The 15,774-nt window shown below is 44.8% G+C and overlaps 1 protein-coding gene across 1 annotated transcript in view; it reads left to right on the top strand.

Annotated features, from left to right (window-relative positions):
- Positions 1 to 15,774, top strand: part of slc7a9 (solute carrier family 7 member 9) — a 77,052-nt gene that overhangs the window by 20,501 nt on the left and 40,777 nt on the right. The window contains exons 3-4 of the mRNA XM_041191690.1: positions 10,572 to 10,814; positions 11,901 to 12,026. Coding sequence (XP_041047624.1) covers positions 10,572 to 10,814; positions 11,901 to 12,026 — 369 coding nt within the window. The remainder of the gene's footprint in view (positions 1 to 10,571; positions 10,815 to 11,900; positions 12,027 to 15,774) is intronic.

Below are 15,774 nucleotides of genomic sequence, written 5' to 3'. Positions count from 1 at the left end.
GAACTCTCACAACATTTAAGAAATATTTAGATGAGCATTTGAAATGCCATAGCATGCAGGGCTACGGGCCAAGTGCTGGAAAATGGGATTAGAGTAGATAGAGGCTTGATGTAGTATGGGCATGATGGGCTGAAGGGCCTCTTTCCATGCTGTAAAAATCTATGGCTCTATGACCCTATGACTAGTTCCTCACTCTCAAAGCTAAATATACAATTGTAAATAAGTACACAAAAATAGTAAAAAAAAATCAGAAAAAAGCATAAATTTGCTCAGGCTATCTTCTAACTGGTTCAAAATTCCCCATGCATGAACCAGTGCAGCTCTTGCTATTGTTTGTACACAACCCACTTCAGCTCTATTTCACAAAAGTTTGCTCCCCTACTCAGTGTAGTTTCCAAAGGCCCATCCGAGAATTCCAACTTAATATAGAACATTCAGAAACAATTGAATTAAATTTAATATTTGTTATTGAGGAATTTTCACATAATTTACCAATGAACAATAGTTCCATTTGATACTTAAGAAACTATAAACAGCAATATGTGTTGTGCATGGTTCCCAAGTTAAGAAGGTGGGAATTCAACCTGTCTAAACTTTTGTTACACAAGCAACTTTGCACAAGCTGTGATGTGCAACTCAGGTGCTAATCCATGTCATCATACCATTTTAACCAGTTGTTTCATGCACCATGTAATATTCAAAAAATAATTCTTAGTTGAGAGAAAACTCCTACATAATCACTGTCTAGGTTGGTAAGCCATCACTGCTGCTTTAACAATAAACTGCAGCACTGAAGCACTAGGGATGTATATGCAAATAAAATTTACACATTCCCCCATTTTCACTTGGAATGAATTTGGAGAGCTTAATTCATTAGAAATTGTGTGATTTACTTTGAATAACTATGACTTCAGTCTGAACTTACAGTAGACAGTTGATGGCTATTAAAATCTAAGTGAAATTGATTTGGCCAAATTTCAACCCCATTCTCTGAAAATTTTAAATAGTTAACATTTACTGATATCCAGAAAACAGGCTATATTTAATCAGCCCACAAAACAAAACATCTACCGTTATACATGATTTCGGGATTGGGCAGCACTTTCTGAACAATCCTGAGTGTGCTAATAGCAACACATACAACAATTTAAGATAATCAGTTGAGCTCATAACATGACTCATTTACGTTTGCCAGAAGTGACATAATTCATACCCAGGGACCCATTCGCTGTAAACAAAAGGAATATGTTCAAGCCTTGCATCTTTTTTGAATTATAAGGGAACTATGGCCTGAAGTTTGCACACGTCGGGCGTGTGCGATAGGAGGGCCCAGGAATGGATGGGAAACCATCCCCCCACCATGATCAGCCTCCCACTGTGATTTCACAGTGGCTGGCCAATTAATAGCCAGCCAATGTGAAACGCGCCCGGAGAAAGGCTCAGCACTGCTAGTGGGGGCAGGAAGAGGGCAGATGCCGACGTCACCACGGGTGCTGGTGAGCACTTCCACTGAGTTCCCTGAAGGCAGACAGATGACTCAGAGAGCTGCAGATGCCCAAATAATAAAAGAATTCACAAAACAATGCTGCAAAAAATGTCCATGCAGCACAATCAAATACCTGAAACCATACTCTCAGGAAAATATAATAATTTTCATAATGTGATTAGAATTTATTGTAAAGTAGGAATAGTATTTGTGTGTGTGTATGTATGTGTGTGTGTGTGTGTGTGTGTGTGTATATGGGACTTAACTGAATTAAAGATAGCTGGCCTGAAGGCTTTGATGTATCAAAAGAGAAGCTAGGTTTGAAATGCTAACCAGGTAACCATGGTTGAAGTTTTGGATTGTGAGGTATAAAGGGAACATTTGCATTTTTAGATAAACCAGAGTAATTTGAATTTCAAAATAGGTGGTGAAATGTTACACTTAGTCAGAAGAAGGCAAACAGTGTGTTTATTTTTCCCAAAGCTTACTGATTAAATTGGTTCTGTGAAAGATTTTTATTATTAGAAAAATAGAGTCAAAAAGACATATTGGTACAATGGGATTTACATTAAAAAGGGAGAAACCTGTAAAGGAGATGAGGTTATGTGTAAGAAGGCATTCTAAGATCTAACAAGTATGAAAAGCCTCCAGCCTCTAAGCCTCAAGTTGCTGTCTGCAAGGACTGAAGTTAAGAAAACTCATTTTGAATTCGACTGTTCAGGGTGTCACGTTACTTTCCCTGGATCTTTTAAAATCTATGTGTTTTACTGTTGCCTTAACGGAGGTGTAACCTGGAATTAGATTAACTGGGGGAGATAGGAGTTATCATAGTCGTAATTTGTAAATGTATGTACGTGTTTAAAATAATTTTTTATTAATAAAGGTTAATTTAGTTTTGTAAGAAACTCATAAGACTCAGTGGCCTTATTATTACTGAATTCAAGGCACACATCTCGAAATAAATACAAATTGTGAAAAAGTTGGGGCAGTTCTTTCAAGTTGCCCTCTGGGATTTTAACAGTTCAATATTTACCATCTGCTGTGCCATAAGAATACCTCATTTAAAAAAAAATGGTCCCCAGATATTTCTTTTTATTTTAAATCCTAATGGAGATTTCATCCCGCCCTTGGATGAGTTTTCATCAAAAATGTAAAGCCCGCTTGGTCGATTGGCCTGTCCACCAAGTGTAAGGTTGGACGGACCACAAAAGATTGCTCACAATTGGACCATTAATGACCTTAATTGCCCGCTTAATTGTCGGTAGGCGCTCTTCTGATTTTTGCATGCACCTGCTGAGCGAATTATCGCATGTGTGCACAATGACATCAGAACGCTTGCCCGATGTCATCGCCATCAATTTTACACCCATTCGTGTCAGGCATGCGCCCACCTGTGGGACATAAAATTCCGGCCGATCGTTCCACCTTTGCTTTCTCCATGGCAATGCCTCGACCAATAAGAGTGGACTTGCCAAGAAATCAGCACCTTTCTCTCCTATAGTATAAATTATTGTGGTCATTTAGTTTATATGCCTCTCCTCGGTTGTGGACAAAAGGCAGGCCAGTAAAGAGGGCCTGCTGTAAGGCAGGAAGTGTATAGAGGCGCTGTTTTTTATTTGGAGGAGACGTCATTGAGCAGTCAGGTGAGTGCCGCTATAATAGTTGTCCAACTGGTTGCTGACACTGGGGCTGATGGCCCATCATTGGCCTTCCATAAGAAAATATAGTTATTGCTAATATCACATTGTAATGAACGCTAGGAACTAGAGATAGTTTTAAGTAAGTTATATGTGTATTTGTGTGTGTTAGGAATAAGCTATAGCTTTAAATTTAAGTGTTAGTTTTACGTTTAAGGGCAGAAATTTTTGCTTGGTGGGCAAGCACGCGCCTGACCCACTCAAGCATGAAATGATGTGTGTTGATGTCGGCCAAGTGTGCCAACGTCAGTGCGCAGTCACGCGATAATTCAGTTGGCGGGCGCGCGCTGGAGTCGGCAGTGCGCCCGCCAACAGTTAACAGGCCTGTTAAGGCCATTAAATAATCAATTAGCCTAAATTTTTCGCTGCCCGTCCAACCTAATGGTTGGCGGGCAGGCAAAAAAGCCAAGTGGCCTTTGCATTTTTCTGGAAACCTCATCCATGGGCGGTTGAGGTTTCCAAAAGCAAATAAAAATAAAATAAAAGTTTTACAATTGAGTTAATAACATGACCCTGATAGAGTTGCTGCAGTGCATCTTGTAGATGTGTGAGGAACCTGTTTTTGGAAAATTTGAAGGACATTGAATTTAGGATATTCTCCCTGGAGAGTTATTTTTAAAAGTTTGCAATATTAATTCAGGGTTTTGCAAATGCCATTCTTCAGATGTCCAATGGGGAACACCTGGAAAGGGAAGAGATATTTTGTATATTTAAGTTAACAAAGAACTGCTATTGCGAGGTTATAGCCTCTTGCTGATTGGTTAAAAACACCTGGCCTAAGAGAAGTATTCTTTAAACATCTTAGTCTCTAAAACTCTCAGGCAGAGTGGGTGTGGGTGTGCCTTAGAAGCAAGTAGCATCGAAAAGACTCTCTCTTTCCCTCTCTCTGCCCTGCCTTTGTGGTCTATATGTGGTCTAGAGTAAGTCTCATCATGATAACTCATCTGTTTTATTTTGAAAGTCTGCAAAGTTGTGATAAGTAAGAATCATCAACAAATCTCACTGAAAGAACTTTCAGAACTATTGTGACCAGGATTCTGTTAGATCAACTGTGTCGAGATCTCTCTGGACTTTATCCTTTTAAAAGGTTCTCATACTCCAGCCTCTGCAGTGGACTGTGTTTGTTTTGTCGTTTTGTGTTTGTGTGTGTGTGTATGGGGATTCAAATATCTGCTTTTTTTTATAAGGGGAAAATTGTTACACTTCTAAACTACAACTTGATTGTTTACTAGTTCATTAACTTGTTTTTAAAAAGAAGTTAGTTTTATAGTAAATCAATCAATCAAACATTTCTTTGTGTTTACTGAAAGAAGCCTAGTTAGAGTCTTTTTATGCTGGGGATAACTGTATCGAAGGTAAACAATTAGCCAGTTTTGTGGTTCAATTAAACATTTAAACTATTGTTACGACCTGTGGAGAAGTGGGGCTAGAATTAACTGTGCACTCCTCCCATCTTGGTACATAACAAATGGTACACACTGCTGCCACTGTGTGTCGCTTGTGGAGGGAGTGGATGTTGAAGGTGGTGGATGGGGTGCCAATCAAGCGGGGACGGTGTCGAGCTTCTTGAGCATTGGTGGAGCTGCACTCATCCAGGCAAGTGGAGAGTATTCCATCACTCTCCTGACTTTAGATAGTGCTTTGTAGATAGTGGACAAGCTTTGGGGAATCAGGAGGTGAGTTACACACCACAGAAGTCTGCTCAGGGCATGAGTAAACAAAATACATGAAGAGTTGCATTCCCTTAACAGGACGGTTGCACTAGTGGCATTGCTGTTGCTGGAATGGACGACTGCACACCAACAGCCAGCCCCCTCAACCCCACCTGAAGGCCAAACAAGGGCTGTGCAGTTTAGTGAGGAGGGTGAAGGTACTGAGTTCATCTCAGCACCCTCATCTTCTTCCAACTCCCCAGTCCCTCTGCCTCATATCTGTTCCATGCTTGCCTCTACAGAAATGCAGAGGCCTCAATCTGAAGTAGGCCCCCAATGTGTCCCTGCACAATGAGGCCAGCCACCATGCTTCTCAGTGCCATATAGGATGAGAGGTAAGTAGTCTGCCTCCACCTCATCTGGGGCAACACAGGCGGCACTTCATAGGAGCCTTTGCAATGGGATCAGTGTAGCAACACAAATCACTTTACACATATCAAAATTACGCACTTTTTAACTACATATCATGACATTGAAAAATGTCTCGGTCTGCTTTTGTACAATAAAACTCTCAGTGAGAATGTTAAAGAATGAAGGCAGTTCTTACCAGTGGCACTGAAGACTGTATGCTGAAGTCTATCTCATATTGACACCATCAGGAGCAAGAATATGCCCATGCATGACCGGCAGGGAAAGACTATTTGCTTCTCCAGACCTTCAGAGAAGGTAGTAGTACATTGCAGATTGAGATGCTCCTTGTCCGTCAATGATTAACTTAAGGGAGGATCAATGATCAGGATCAAAGGTCAGATAGAGTTTATCAGGTGCACTTCAAGAATGAGCGCTTTGTCAAAGGCATCATCCGCATGTAAGTGGATGCTTTGCATGTCAAGATGCCATGTATGCTCCAGGGAAGCATGCTCATCTGGTATCCCCACTGCATTGCAAGCCTTTGTCTTCCTGGTTGTAGAGGCTGTGGTGCCATTTTGGCAAAGATGTGAACCCCTTCCATCGTTACAAAAATTCAGGTCTAAGTTTGAAAATAACACACTCTAAACACAAACAAGAATCTTAAACTTAAACAAAGCCAAATACGTAGGTATGAGGGGAGAGTTGGCTAAGATTATTGGATCAATAAACTAATAGGTGGGGCGATAAATAAGCAGTGGGAAACATTTAAAGGAACAATTCAAAATGTTCAACAAGAACACATTCTGCTGAAAAACAAAGACTCAGTGAGAAAGATCCATCTATGGCTTACCAAGAAGGTTAAATAGTACTAGATTAAAAGAAGAGGCTTATAATGTTGCAAAGAATTGCCTCTGGCTCACTCTGTCTGGCTGGCCTTGTCCTAGCGGTAGTGGATGAAGGTCAGTGCACACCTGAACAGAGCGTTTGTCACCTGCTTGACACAAGTGTGGACAGCTGACTGGGAGACACCGCAGAGATCACCCATTGAGCCCTGGAAAGAGCCAGAAGCATAGAAGTTGAGGGCAGCTGTGACCTATAGAGCGATGAGCATGGCTGATATCTCTGGACCAATCATCTGACAGAGAGTGTTGACTGTCTACCTTGACAGACGGAGCCTCCTTCGGCACTGCACCTCAGACATATTGAGGTAGGTGGTTTGCGCTCTCTGTACCCTGGCAGCAGGATAGTGGCGTCCTCTGCAGCCCCTGCCGCCTTGGACTATCTCTTGGCCCTGTGCCTCTTGTGCCTGCACCTGTCCTCCCAAAGGTGGCTCCCCTGGAGGCTGAATGTGCAATCCTGGTCTCCTCCCCCTTCTAGCCCTCTCTTCCTGCTCAGAGGAGGTGCCTCCAGTGGAGAGATCACCTCCCATTCCAAGGCTCAGGGAGGTTTGCTGAAACCTACAGGCCCCAAAACAAATCCTCACTGAAAAGTGCTGACCTGAAGGTAATGAGTGCAGTCCAAGCAGCTGCTGTGCTTTTGAGACTTCTCCACCTCACACACACAACTTTCAATAACTTCTGAACAGTAACTGTTAAATGTCGGGATTCACAAACACAATGACCCCTCTTTCCCGCCTGTGGATGAGGGTCATTAAAGTTTTGGATAGCCGCAAGGCCGTGCAATGAGCTGAATATTGCATGGGCACCTGAAAATACAGGACAATTGGGGCCATAACTACCTTAATTGGCCTGGTAATGACTGGCGGCCGCGCATCGGACATCGTCACGCACTCAACCAGCGAAATATCGCGATGGTGCGCGGTGACGTCAGTACGCGTGCCCAATGCCACCGTGCATCATTTTACCTGTCGGCATGTGGGTCCTGCCCCCTGCATGCCGAGGGAAAAATTCTGCCCCATTTGACAAATATATAAGAGTTTTTTGAGTGTGTAATTCAATAGGGCAGATAAAAGGGAACCAGTAGACGTATTGTACTTGGATTTCCAAAAGGCATCTGATAAGGTGCCACGCAGAAGGTTAATACACAAGATAAGGGTTCTTGGAGTTGGGGGTGATATATTAGCATGGATAGAGGATTGGTTAATGGGCAGGAAGCAGAGAGTAAGGATAAGTGGGCCATTTTCAAGTTGGCAGGCTGTGATTAGTGGATTGCCACAAAGATCAGTGCTGGGGCCTCAGCTATTTACATTAAAGGCTTAAATGAAGAGACAGAGTAATGTATCTAAGGTTGCTGATAACACAAAGTTAGGTGGGAATGCAATCTGTGAGGACACAAAGAGGCTTCATAGAGATATCGACAAGTTAAGAGAGTGGCAACAGGGTGGCAGATGGAGTATGATGTAGGGAAGTGTGAGGTTATTCACTTTGGTCGTAAGAATAGAAAAGCAGAATATTTTTTTGAAAGGCACGAAACTTGTATATGTTGATGTTCAGAGAGACTTGGGTGTGCTCGTAGATGGAGCATAAAAAGTTAGCAAGCAGGTATAGCAAGCAATTAGGAAGACAAAAGGCATGTTGGAATTTATTGCAAGGAGATTGGAGTACAGGAATAAAGAAGTGAGATCCCACCTGGAATAAAAACAGAATTACCTGGAAAAACTCAGCAGGTCTGGCAGCATCGGCGGAGAACAAAAGAGTTGACGTTTCGAGTCCTCATGACCCTTCGACAGAACTAGGCGAATCACAGGAAGGGGTGAAATATAAGCTGGTTTAAGGTGGTGGGGGGGTGGGGTTGGGTGGGGGGAGAGAAGTGGAGGGGGGTGGTGTGGTTGTAGGCAAAAGCAGTGATAGAAGCAGATCATCAAAAGATGTCACAGACAGCAGAACAAAAGAACACATAGGGTGTTGAAGTTGGTGATATTATCTAAACAAATGTGCTAATTAAGAATGGATGGTAGGGCACTCAAGGTATAGCTCTAGTGGGGGTGGGGGGAGCATAAAAGATTTAAAAATATTTTAAAATAATGGAAATAGGTGGGAAAAAGAAAAATCTATATAATTTATTGGAAAAAAACAAAAGGAAGGGGGAAGAAACAGAAAGGCGGTGGGGATGGAGGGGGGAGGTCAAGACCTAAAGTTGTTGAATTCAATATTCAGTCCAGAAGGCTGTAAAGTGCCTAGTCGGAAGATGAGGTGTTGTTCCTCCAGTTTGCGTTGGGCTTCACTAGAACAATGCAGCAAGCCAAAGACAGACATGTGGGCAAGAGAGCAGGGTGGAGTGTTGAAATAGCAAGAGACAGGGAGGTTTGGGTCATTCTTGCGGACAGACCGCAGGTGTTCTGCAAAGCGGTCACCCAGTTTACGTTTGGTCTCTCCAATGTAGAGGAGACCGCATTGGGAGCAACGAATGCAGTAGACTAAGTTGGGGGAAATGCAAGTGAAATGTTGCTTTACTTGAAAGGAGTGTTTGGGCCCTTGGACGGTGAGGAGAGAGGAAGTGAAGGGGCAGGTGTTGCATCTTTTGCGTGGGCATGGGGTGGTGCCAAAGGTGGGGGTTGGGGAGTAGGGGGTGATGGAGGAGTAGACCAGGGTGTCCCGGAGCGAACGATCCCTACGGAATGCCGACAGTGGGGGTGAAGGGAAGATGTGTTTGGTGGTGGCATCATGCTGGAGTTGGCGGAAATGGCGGAGGATGATCCTTTGAATGCGGAGGCTGGTGGGGCGATAAGTGAGGACAAGGGGTCCCCTATCATGTTTCTGGGAGGGAGGAGAAGGCGTGAGGGCAGATGCGCGGGAGATGGGCCGGACACGGTTGAGGGCCCTGTCAACGACCGTGGTTAAGGAAGAAGGAGGACATGTCAGAGGAACTGTTTTTGAAGGTAGCATCATCGGAACAGATGCGACGGAGGCGAAGGAACTGAGAGAATGGGATGGAGTCCTTACAGGAAGCGGGGTGTGAGGAGCTGTAGTCAAGGTAGCTGTGGGAGTCGGTAGGCTTGTAATGGATATTGGTGGACAGTCTATCACCAGAGATTGAGACAGCGAGGTCAAGGAAGGGAAGGGAACTGTCAGAGATGGACCACGTGAAAATGATGGAGGGGTGGAGATTGGAAGCAAAATTAATAAATTTTTCCAAGTGCTGACGAGAGCACGAAGCAGCACCGAAGTAATCATCGATGTACCGGAGAAAGATTTGTGGAAGGGGGCCGGAGTAGGACTGGAACAAGGAATGTTCCACATACCCCATAAAGAGACAGGCATAGCTGGGGCCCATGCGGGTACCCATAGCCACACCTTTTATTTGGAGGAAGTGAGAGGAGTTGAAGGAGAAATTGTTCAGTGTGAGAACAAGTTCAGCCAGACGGAGGAGAGTAGTGGTGGATGGGGATTGTTTGGGCCTCTGTTCAAGGAAGAAGCTAAGGGCCCTCAGACCATCCTGGTGGGGGATGGAGGTGTAGAGGGATTGGACGTCCATGATGAAGAGGAAGCGGTTGGGGCCAGGCAACTGGAAATTGTCGATGTGACGTAAGATGTCAGAGGAATCACAGATGTAGGTGGGGAGGGACTGGACAAGGGGAGAGAGAAGGGAGTCAAGATAACGAGAAATGAGTTCTGTGGGGCAGGAGCAAGCTGACATGATCGGTCTACCGGGACAGTTCTGTTTGTGGATTTTGGGTAGAAGGTAGAAGCGGGCCGTCCACACCTGGAATACTGTGTGCAATTCTGGTCTCTGCATTTAAGGAAGAATATACTTGCATTGGAGGCAGTATAGCGAAGGTTCACTAAATTGGTCCCTGGGATCAGAGGCTGAGTAAATAGAATCTGTATTCTCTGAAGTTTAGAGGATTAGAGGTGATATCATTGAAATATTCAAGTTTATGAAGGGACTTGACAGGGTAGATATTGAAACGTTGTTTCCCCTAGCTGGGTAATCTAGAACAAGAGGGCACAGTTTTAGGATAAGGATTGATCATTTAGGATTGAGATGAGGAGAAATTTGTTCACTCAAAGGGTTGTGAATCTTTGGATTTCTCTACCTGTGAGTGTTGTGGATGCTTAGTCATTGATTATATTTAAGGCTGGGATAGACAAGTTTTTGGTCTCTGGGAATCAAGGGGAGCAGGCAGGAAAGTGGAGTTGAAGCTTAAAATCAGCCATGATTATATTGAATGGCAGAGCAGGCTCAACAGGCCATATGGTCTTCTCCTGTTCCTATTTCTTATGTTCTTCCTACAAACTAAATAAGCTCTCAAACTTGAAGAATTTGAATTTATTTGGAATATATCCCAAGACCACTTGGGGATTCATCTTGTAGATATGATAGTATGAAATGCAGATTCTGATGATACTATTCCTATTTTGATAGGTGCACTTTGTTATGCTGACTTGGGAACAATGATCACAAAATCAGGAGGGGAATATTCATATCTCCTGGAAGCTTTTGGTCCAATTCCTGCGTTCCTGTACTCGTGGATGTGTATAGCCGTTGTAAAACCTTCATCATTTGCTATAATCTGTCTGAGTTTTGCAGAATATGCAGCAATTCCCTTCTATCCTGGCTGTGTGCCTCCACAGATAGTCACCAAATGCCTTGCTGCAGTTGCTATTAGTAAGTATTATCGTTTACACACAGGACTCTTTTTAAACAAATATAACAGCTTCTATTTTTATGATAAAACATCACAGGAGCATTATAAAACAAAATTTAACACCAAGACACAGAAAAAGATATTACACTAATAGACCAAAAGCCTTGTCAAAGAGGTAGGTTTAATAGGAACAGCTTAAAGGAGAATACAGGGGGGGGGAATGAAGTCCAGGTAGAGTATCAGAGGATACACTGATAGAGGTATTCTCGTAGGAATGAAGATCCAGGTGTGCTGAATCAGTTGCGAGGCAGAAAGATGATAATGACAATGGGATCACTGTGTGATCCGGAAGTGACAGGGAAATGTTCTTTGGTCCAAGAGAGTGAAGCTGTCTCCAGGAACAGACTGTAGCTGAAACTGAAAGAACAGTAGACACAGGTTCAGTACTGATCAGCAAAAATAGGGGCAAGGGCTATAAGTTGATCAAAATTACTGAGAAAAGCAGAGAGCAGACATGGTCAGTGATGGTTTAAAATAGCAATTAACTTACACTTAGAGCTAAAACACACTTTAGTAAAGCCAGGGGAACTTAAATAGTGGAAGAGAGGAGATTGGGAAGAAAAGGTAAAGGATCGCAGTGGGTGGCTAAGGAGAGTTGCATGATGAGGAACTCCCCAGGGAGCTGATTGCCCAGGAGCTTTTCTCTCTACAGGGGCTTTACCAAGACAGAAAAATATCAAATGTATTATGAGCAGCCGTTTATAAAACATGTTTTCACTGTAAGACAAAGTTCTGAGTGCAGAAAAAATAAGCCAAAATAATTTCACCTATTTAAAATACATTAGGATTTAAATTGAGTTTTATTCTTAAAAAAACTTAAAACTTAAATTGTGACTTCCCAATGATTTATATGTTGTTGTAATTCAGACAGGATTTAATCTTGAAACACTAGTCATACTTGTTTTGCTCTTTAAAGTGAAATTATATAACAAAGATCAGATCAGTAGGATTAGAGATTTCATATTTCAGTTACTACTTTGAGATTGGTAAATGTGAATTAAAATTTTTTGTAATTATTAAGCATTTCTTTTTTTTCACTTTTGCAGTTTTAATCACATTATTGAACTCGATCAGTGTCAAACTGGCTAGCCATGTTCAGAATTTTTTAACTGCTGCCAAACTGCTAATTGTTGCTATTATCATTGTGGCTGGAATTGTTCTAATTGCACAAGGTGAGATGTTACTTATATGTGGTAATACATATGAATAAAGAGTTACATTAAGTGCACACTCATGTTAAATTGAATATTGTTCTAGTAATCTTCACCCATATCTCGATCTTTTAAAAAGCTTGTTCATCCCTATGACTAACAGATTAACCAACTATGGTACAAACCTATAAAAAACAAACATTAGTGCAGCAGACCTGAATTATCCAATGTCACTTATGTCCATTATAACAGGGAAAGGGTTTTGAAAAATATCTAAATATTCCTTTGCAGCTACTCATCATTCTCGTTTTTTAAAAATAATTTATCTGAATAACTTGATGTAAAATATTTTAGCTCTAAATTCAAGAAGAAATACTGCAGGTTATTGGCTACAGACTTGGAATAAGGGCCAAAATTTTCCGTTTGGCGGGCGTGCGGAGCAGATGTGGACGTGGGCGGGCACGGACCAGATCGCCACCTGCAATTGGGGCTGCGCCGCCATTTTGCGCGGGCGGGCCAATTAAGGCAGCCCAGTACATTTCCAACTCCTGTGGAGAGCAGGAGTGTAAAGGTTGTGGCGAGCGTGTACAGACCGCCGGGTCCAATGGCAACCCAGCAGTCTGTTTAAAAAGAGGCCTGACAGCCTCCTGCAGGCTGTTCGCTATGGCCAGCTGTAGATCCAACCGAAGAGGGTCTGCTCAGCAGGGCACTCTGGAGGGAAGGGCAGAGGAGCAGGGCAGACTGCAGGGTCTGCCCCAGGAGCAGGGCAGGCTCTAGGGTAGGCCAGCGGGGGGCCAATGTGCCCCTCGTTTTTCTGATGATTGCCTTGCTGCCCTCCTGGAGGAGGTGGCAGCACGGCAGGAGGTGTTGGTCCCCCAGGATTGGAGGAGGAGGCCCCCCCACATGATGAAACGTGCCTGGGAGGAGGCGCCAGAGGAGGTGAGCTCCTGTGACGTGGTGCAGCACACCTGGGTCCAGTGCTGCAAGCGCTTCAATGATTTGTTGCGCTCTGGAAGGGTGAGTACCATGTTGGTGTTGGGCATTTAACCCAACAGGTAGCCTTAGCCTTTGAGCACCCCCCACCCCACCTCCACCCCTTCCCCCCAAGTCTTACTGTCATGACTACATTGACTCACGTTGGGCATTTGTCGCACACTGGGCAGTCAAGCAGATAGTGACCATGCTTACATCAGCCTCAGTGGTTCATGAGGATATGGGTTCTCCCTAGCACCATGTGTTGCTCTTGGTCGCACATGTGTAGTCTGGGGCAACCTGCAGGAGATGCAGCTAGGCGCATGCTCAGAACTCCAACACATGTCCTTTTCACAGTGATGAGATTGTGGAAGGGGAGCCTCAAGGTCTCGTGGCCAAGAGCCATCTGCTGCCATCGATGCTGCACCTAATTGCACCTCCTTGCTATGGGAGCTAAGACCATGTGTTTCTTAAAGTGATGGACACAGAATGTGTCCAAGGTGGCCATTGAGGGGGGTTGGGAGCAGTTGTATTATATTTTTGTGACTGGTCAGCAGTAGCGTGGACAGGAGGCACTGGAGGCCTGCTATGGGCCACTGTGGTTGGGATGCGGCATGTACCTGGAGAGTACGTGTGTGATTAGCTGCAATGAATGGTCTTCTCTGTTTCTCAGGAGAAAAATGTTCACAATGCCTCTAAGCGTTTGCGGACTGGAGGCGGCCAGGCCCAGTTGCTGATTTTGAGCCGTTTTGAGCAGGAGGCCCTAGAGCTTGAAAGGCACCATGCACCCAGGTCTACAGGTGTCAGTGAGGCAGAGGTGGAGCGACCAGGTTTTTGAGGTCCACAGTGACATCTGCTCTACCTTCCCACCATCCAAAGCACTGGTAATTGTTGTAATCGTTATTGTTGCAACACTGCTCATTCACAGACTGATAGAGTCAGACATGTGGCTTATAGACAAAGGTCCCTCGGCCCTTCGAAGATGCGCATGTCTAGCACCTTCCAAAGTCGCCTTATCCCATTTCTGACCACTATCCCCATGGCCTTGTACGTCATGGCATCACAACTGCACATCCAAATACTTATTACATGTTAGGAGGGTTTCTGCATCCACCACCCTTCCAGCCAGTGCGTCCCACATTACTGTGTGCAAACGTTCCTCATCACCTCACCTGTCAACCTCATGCCCCTTACCTTAAATCAATGCCTAGAGGTTACTCATCTCTCTGCCAAGGGGAAAAGTTCCTTCCTGTCGACCCTATCTATGCTCCTCATAATGTTATAAAGCTCAATAATGTCACCCCTCAGTCTCCTCTGCTCCAGAGCAAATACCCCAGTCTATGCTACGTGTCCTCATAACTCCAACTCTCCAGCCCAGCATGTATCCTGGTCACACTGTGCACTCTCTCCTCTCCAATCACATCCCTCCCATGAAGCGCTGATCACAACCAGATGCAGAACTATAGCTGTGGCCTAGGCAGCATTTTCTGCACTTGCAACATGACCTTCCTGTTCCTACATTCTATTCCTCAGCTAATAAAGACAAGTATGGCATTTACCTTCTTAAACACCTATGTACCTGTCCTGCTACCTTAACAGGCCTGTTGACATGCCTAGGAAGGTTCCTCTAATCGTCCTTACTTTCCACAGTTCTACCATTCCTCATGTTTTCCCATACCTTGTTTCTCCTGCCCAAGTGCATCTCCTCACACTTATCCACATAACATTCCATTTGGCATTCCTTAGCCCGTCTTTATCCACCTGTAATGTTTGGGCCTCCTCCTGACTATTTGCCACCCCATCAATATTCGTCTCCATAGTTTTTTGGAAGGTTGAGTGCATAATGAGCCTGGGGGAAAGGGATGAAGTGTGTCACTGTGTGGACGCTAACTGATCCACTGTCCTTGTTGTTATTTTCAGCATCATCAGAGACTGGCGACCAGGCTCTATTACAGATTCCCCCTCTCACACCTGAGGGGCCTGAACTGTCACCTGCGTCACACCATTTCAGCGAGGCAGGCACCAGCGCAGAGACTAGCACTTCAGTAGGAATTGCAACATTGGCTGGTGTCTCAGGGGACAGTGGAGAGGACACTTCACAATTGCTGGAGGAGCTGGCAGAGACTGAGAGTGCCGATTGCGCCAGCAGCCGGAGGACTTTGGGGGATCAGGCCATGCTCAGTCGGTGCCTGATGATGTGCCTCTGGAGTGGTACGCGACAGAGCAGCTGCAGGAAATGCCGCTAGGTATGCGGGAGCATCTGGGAGCATTGCATTCACTTGGTGTCCATGGTGGAGGGGTCCATGTGGAGCATCAGTGAAGCCATAAGCCTCATGTCAGAGCATCATGCTTCCTCCATGGAGAGAACAACTCTCATGGAGAAGGGCTCCCAGGAGAACAAACAGCTTCTCCTAGGGTTACGCTCGGACCTGCAAGCCCTCACAGCGCCAGTGGCTACAGCTGGTCATTGCCAATGTGGGAGATGGTGTGGGCTTCAAACTTCCCAGCTCGTTGCCCATTCATCCACAGTCAGCAGGGAGGTCCAGGGTGACCTCACCTTGGCGCAGCAGCTGCCTGTCGTATCTGTGGGCTCCTCTCTCAGTGCTCCGGATGAGGGCAACAGCTGCTCCGCCCCTCTCCCAGTGACCGCTTCATCGGGTGATATGACTGGGGAGATGCCACCTGTGGACCTGGCAGATCCCTCCCAGGTGGGGCCAGCACAGGCTCCAGGGGCCAGAGGACGGCTGCCAAGGTCATTGAGGCCAACAGGACAGCAGAGTCAGCAGGCTGTCTCAGA

Source organism: Carcharodon carcharias, chromosome 7 (assembly GCF_017639515.1).
Source record: "Carcharodon carcharias isolate sCarCar2 chromosome 7, sCarCar2.pri, whole genome shotgun sequence".
NCBI lineage: Eukaryota > Metazoa > Chordata > Chondrichthyes > Lamniformes > Lamnidae > Carcharodon > Carcharodon carcharias.
This window is presented reverse-complemented; position numbering and strand designations above follow the sequence as displayed.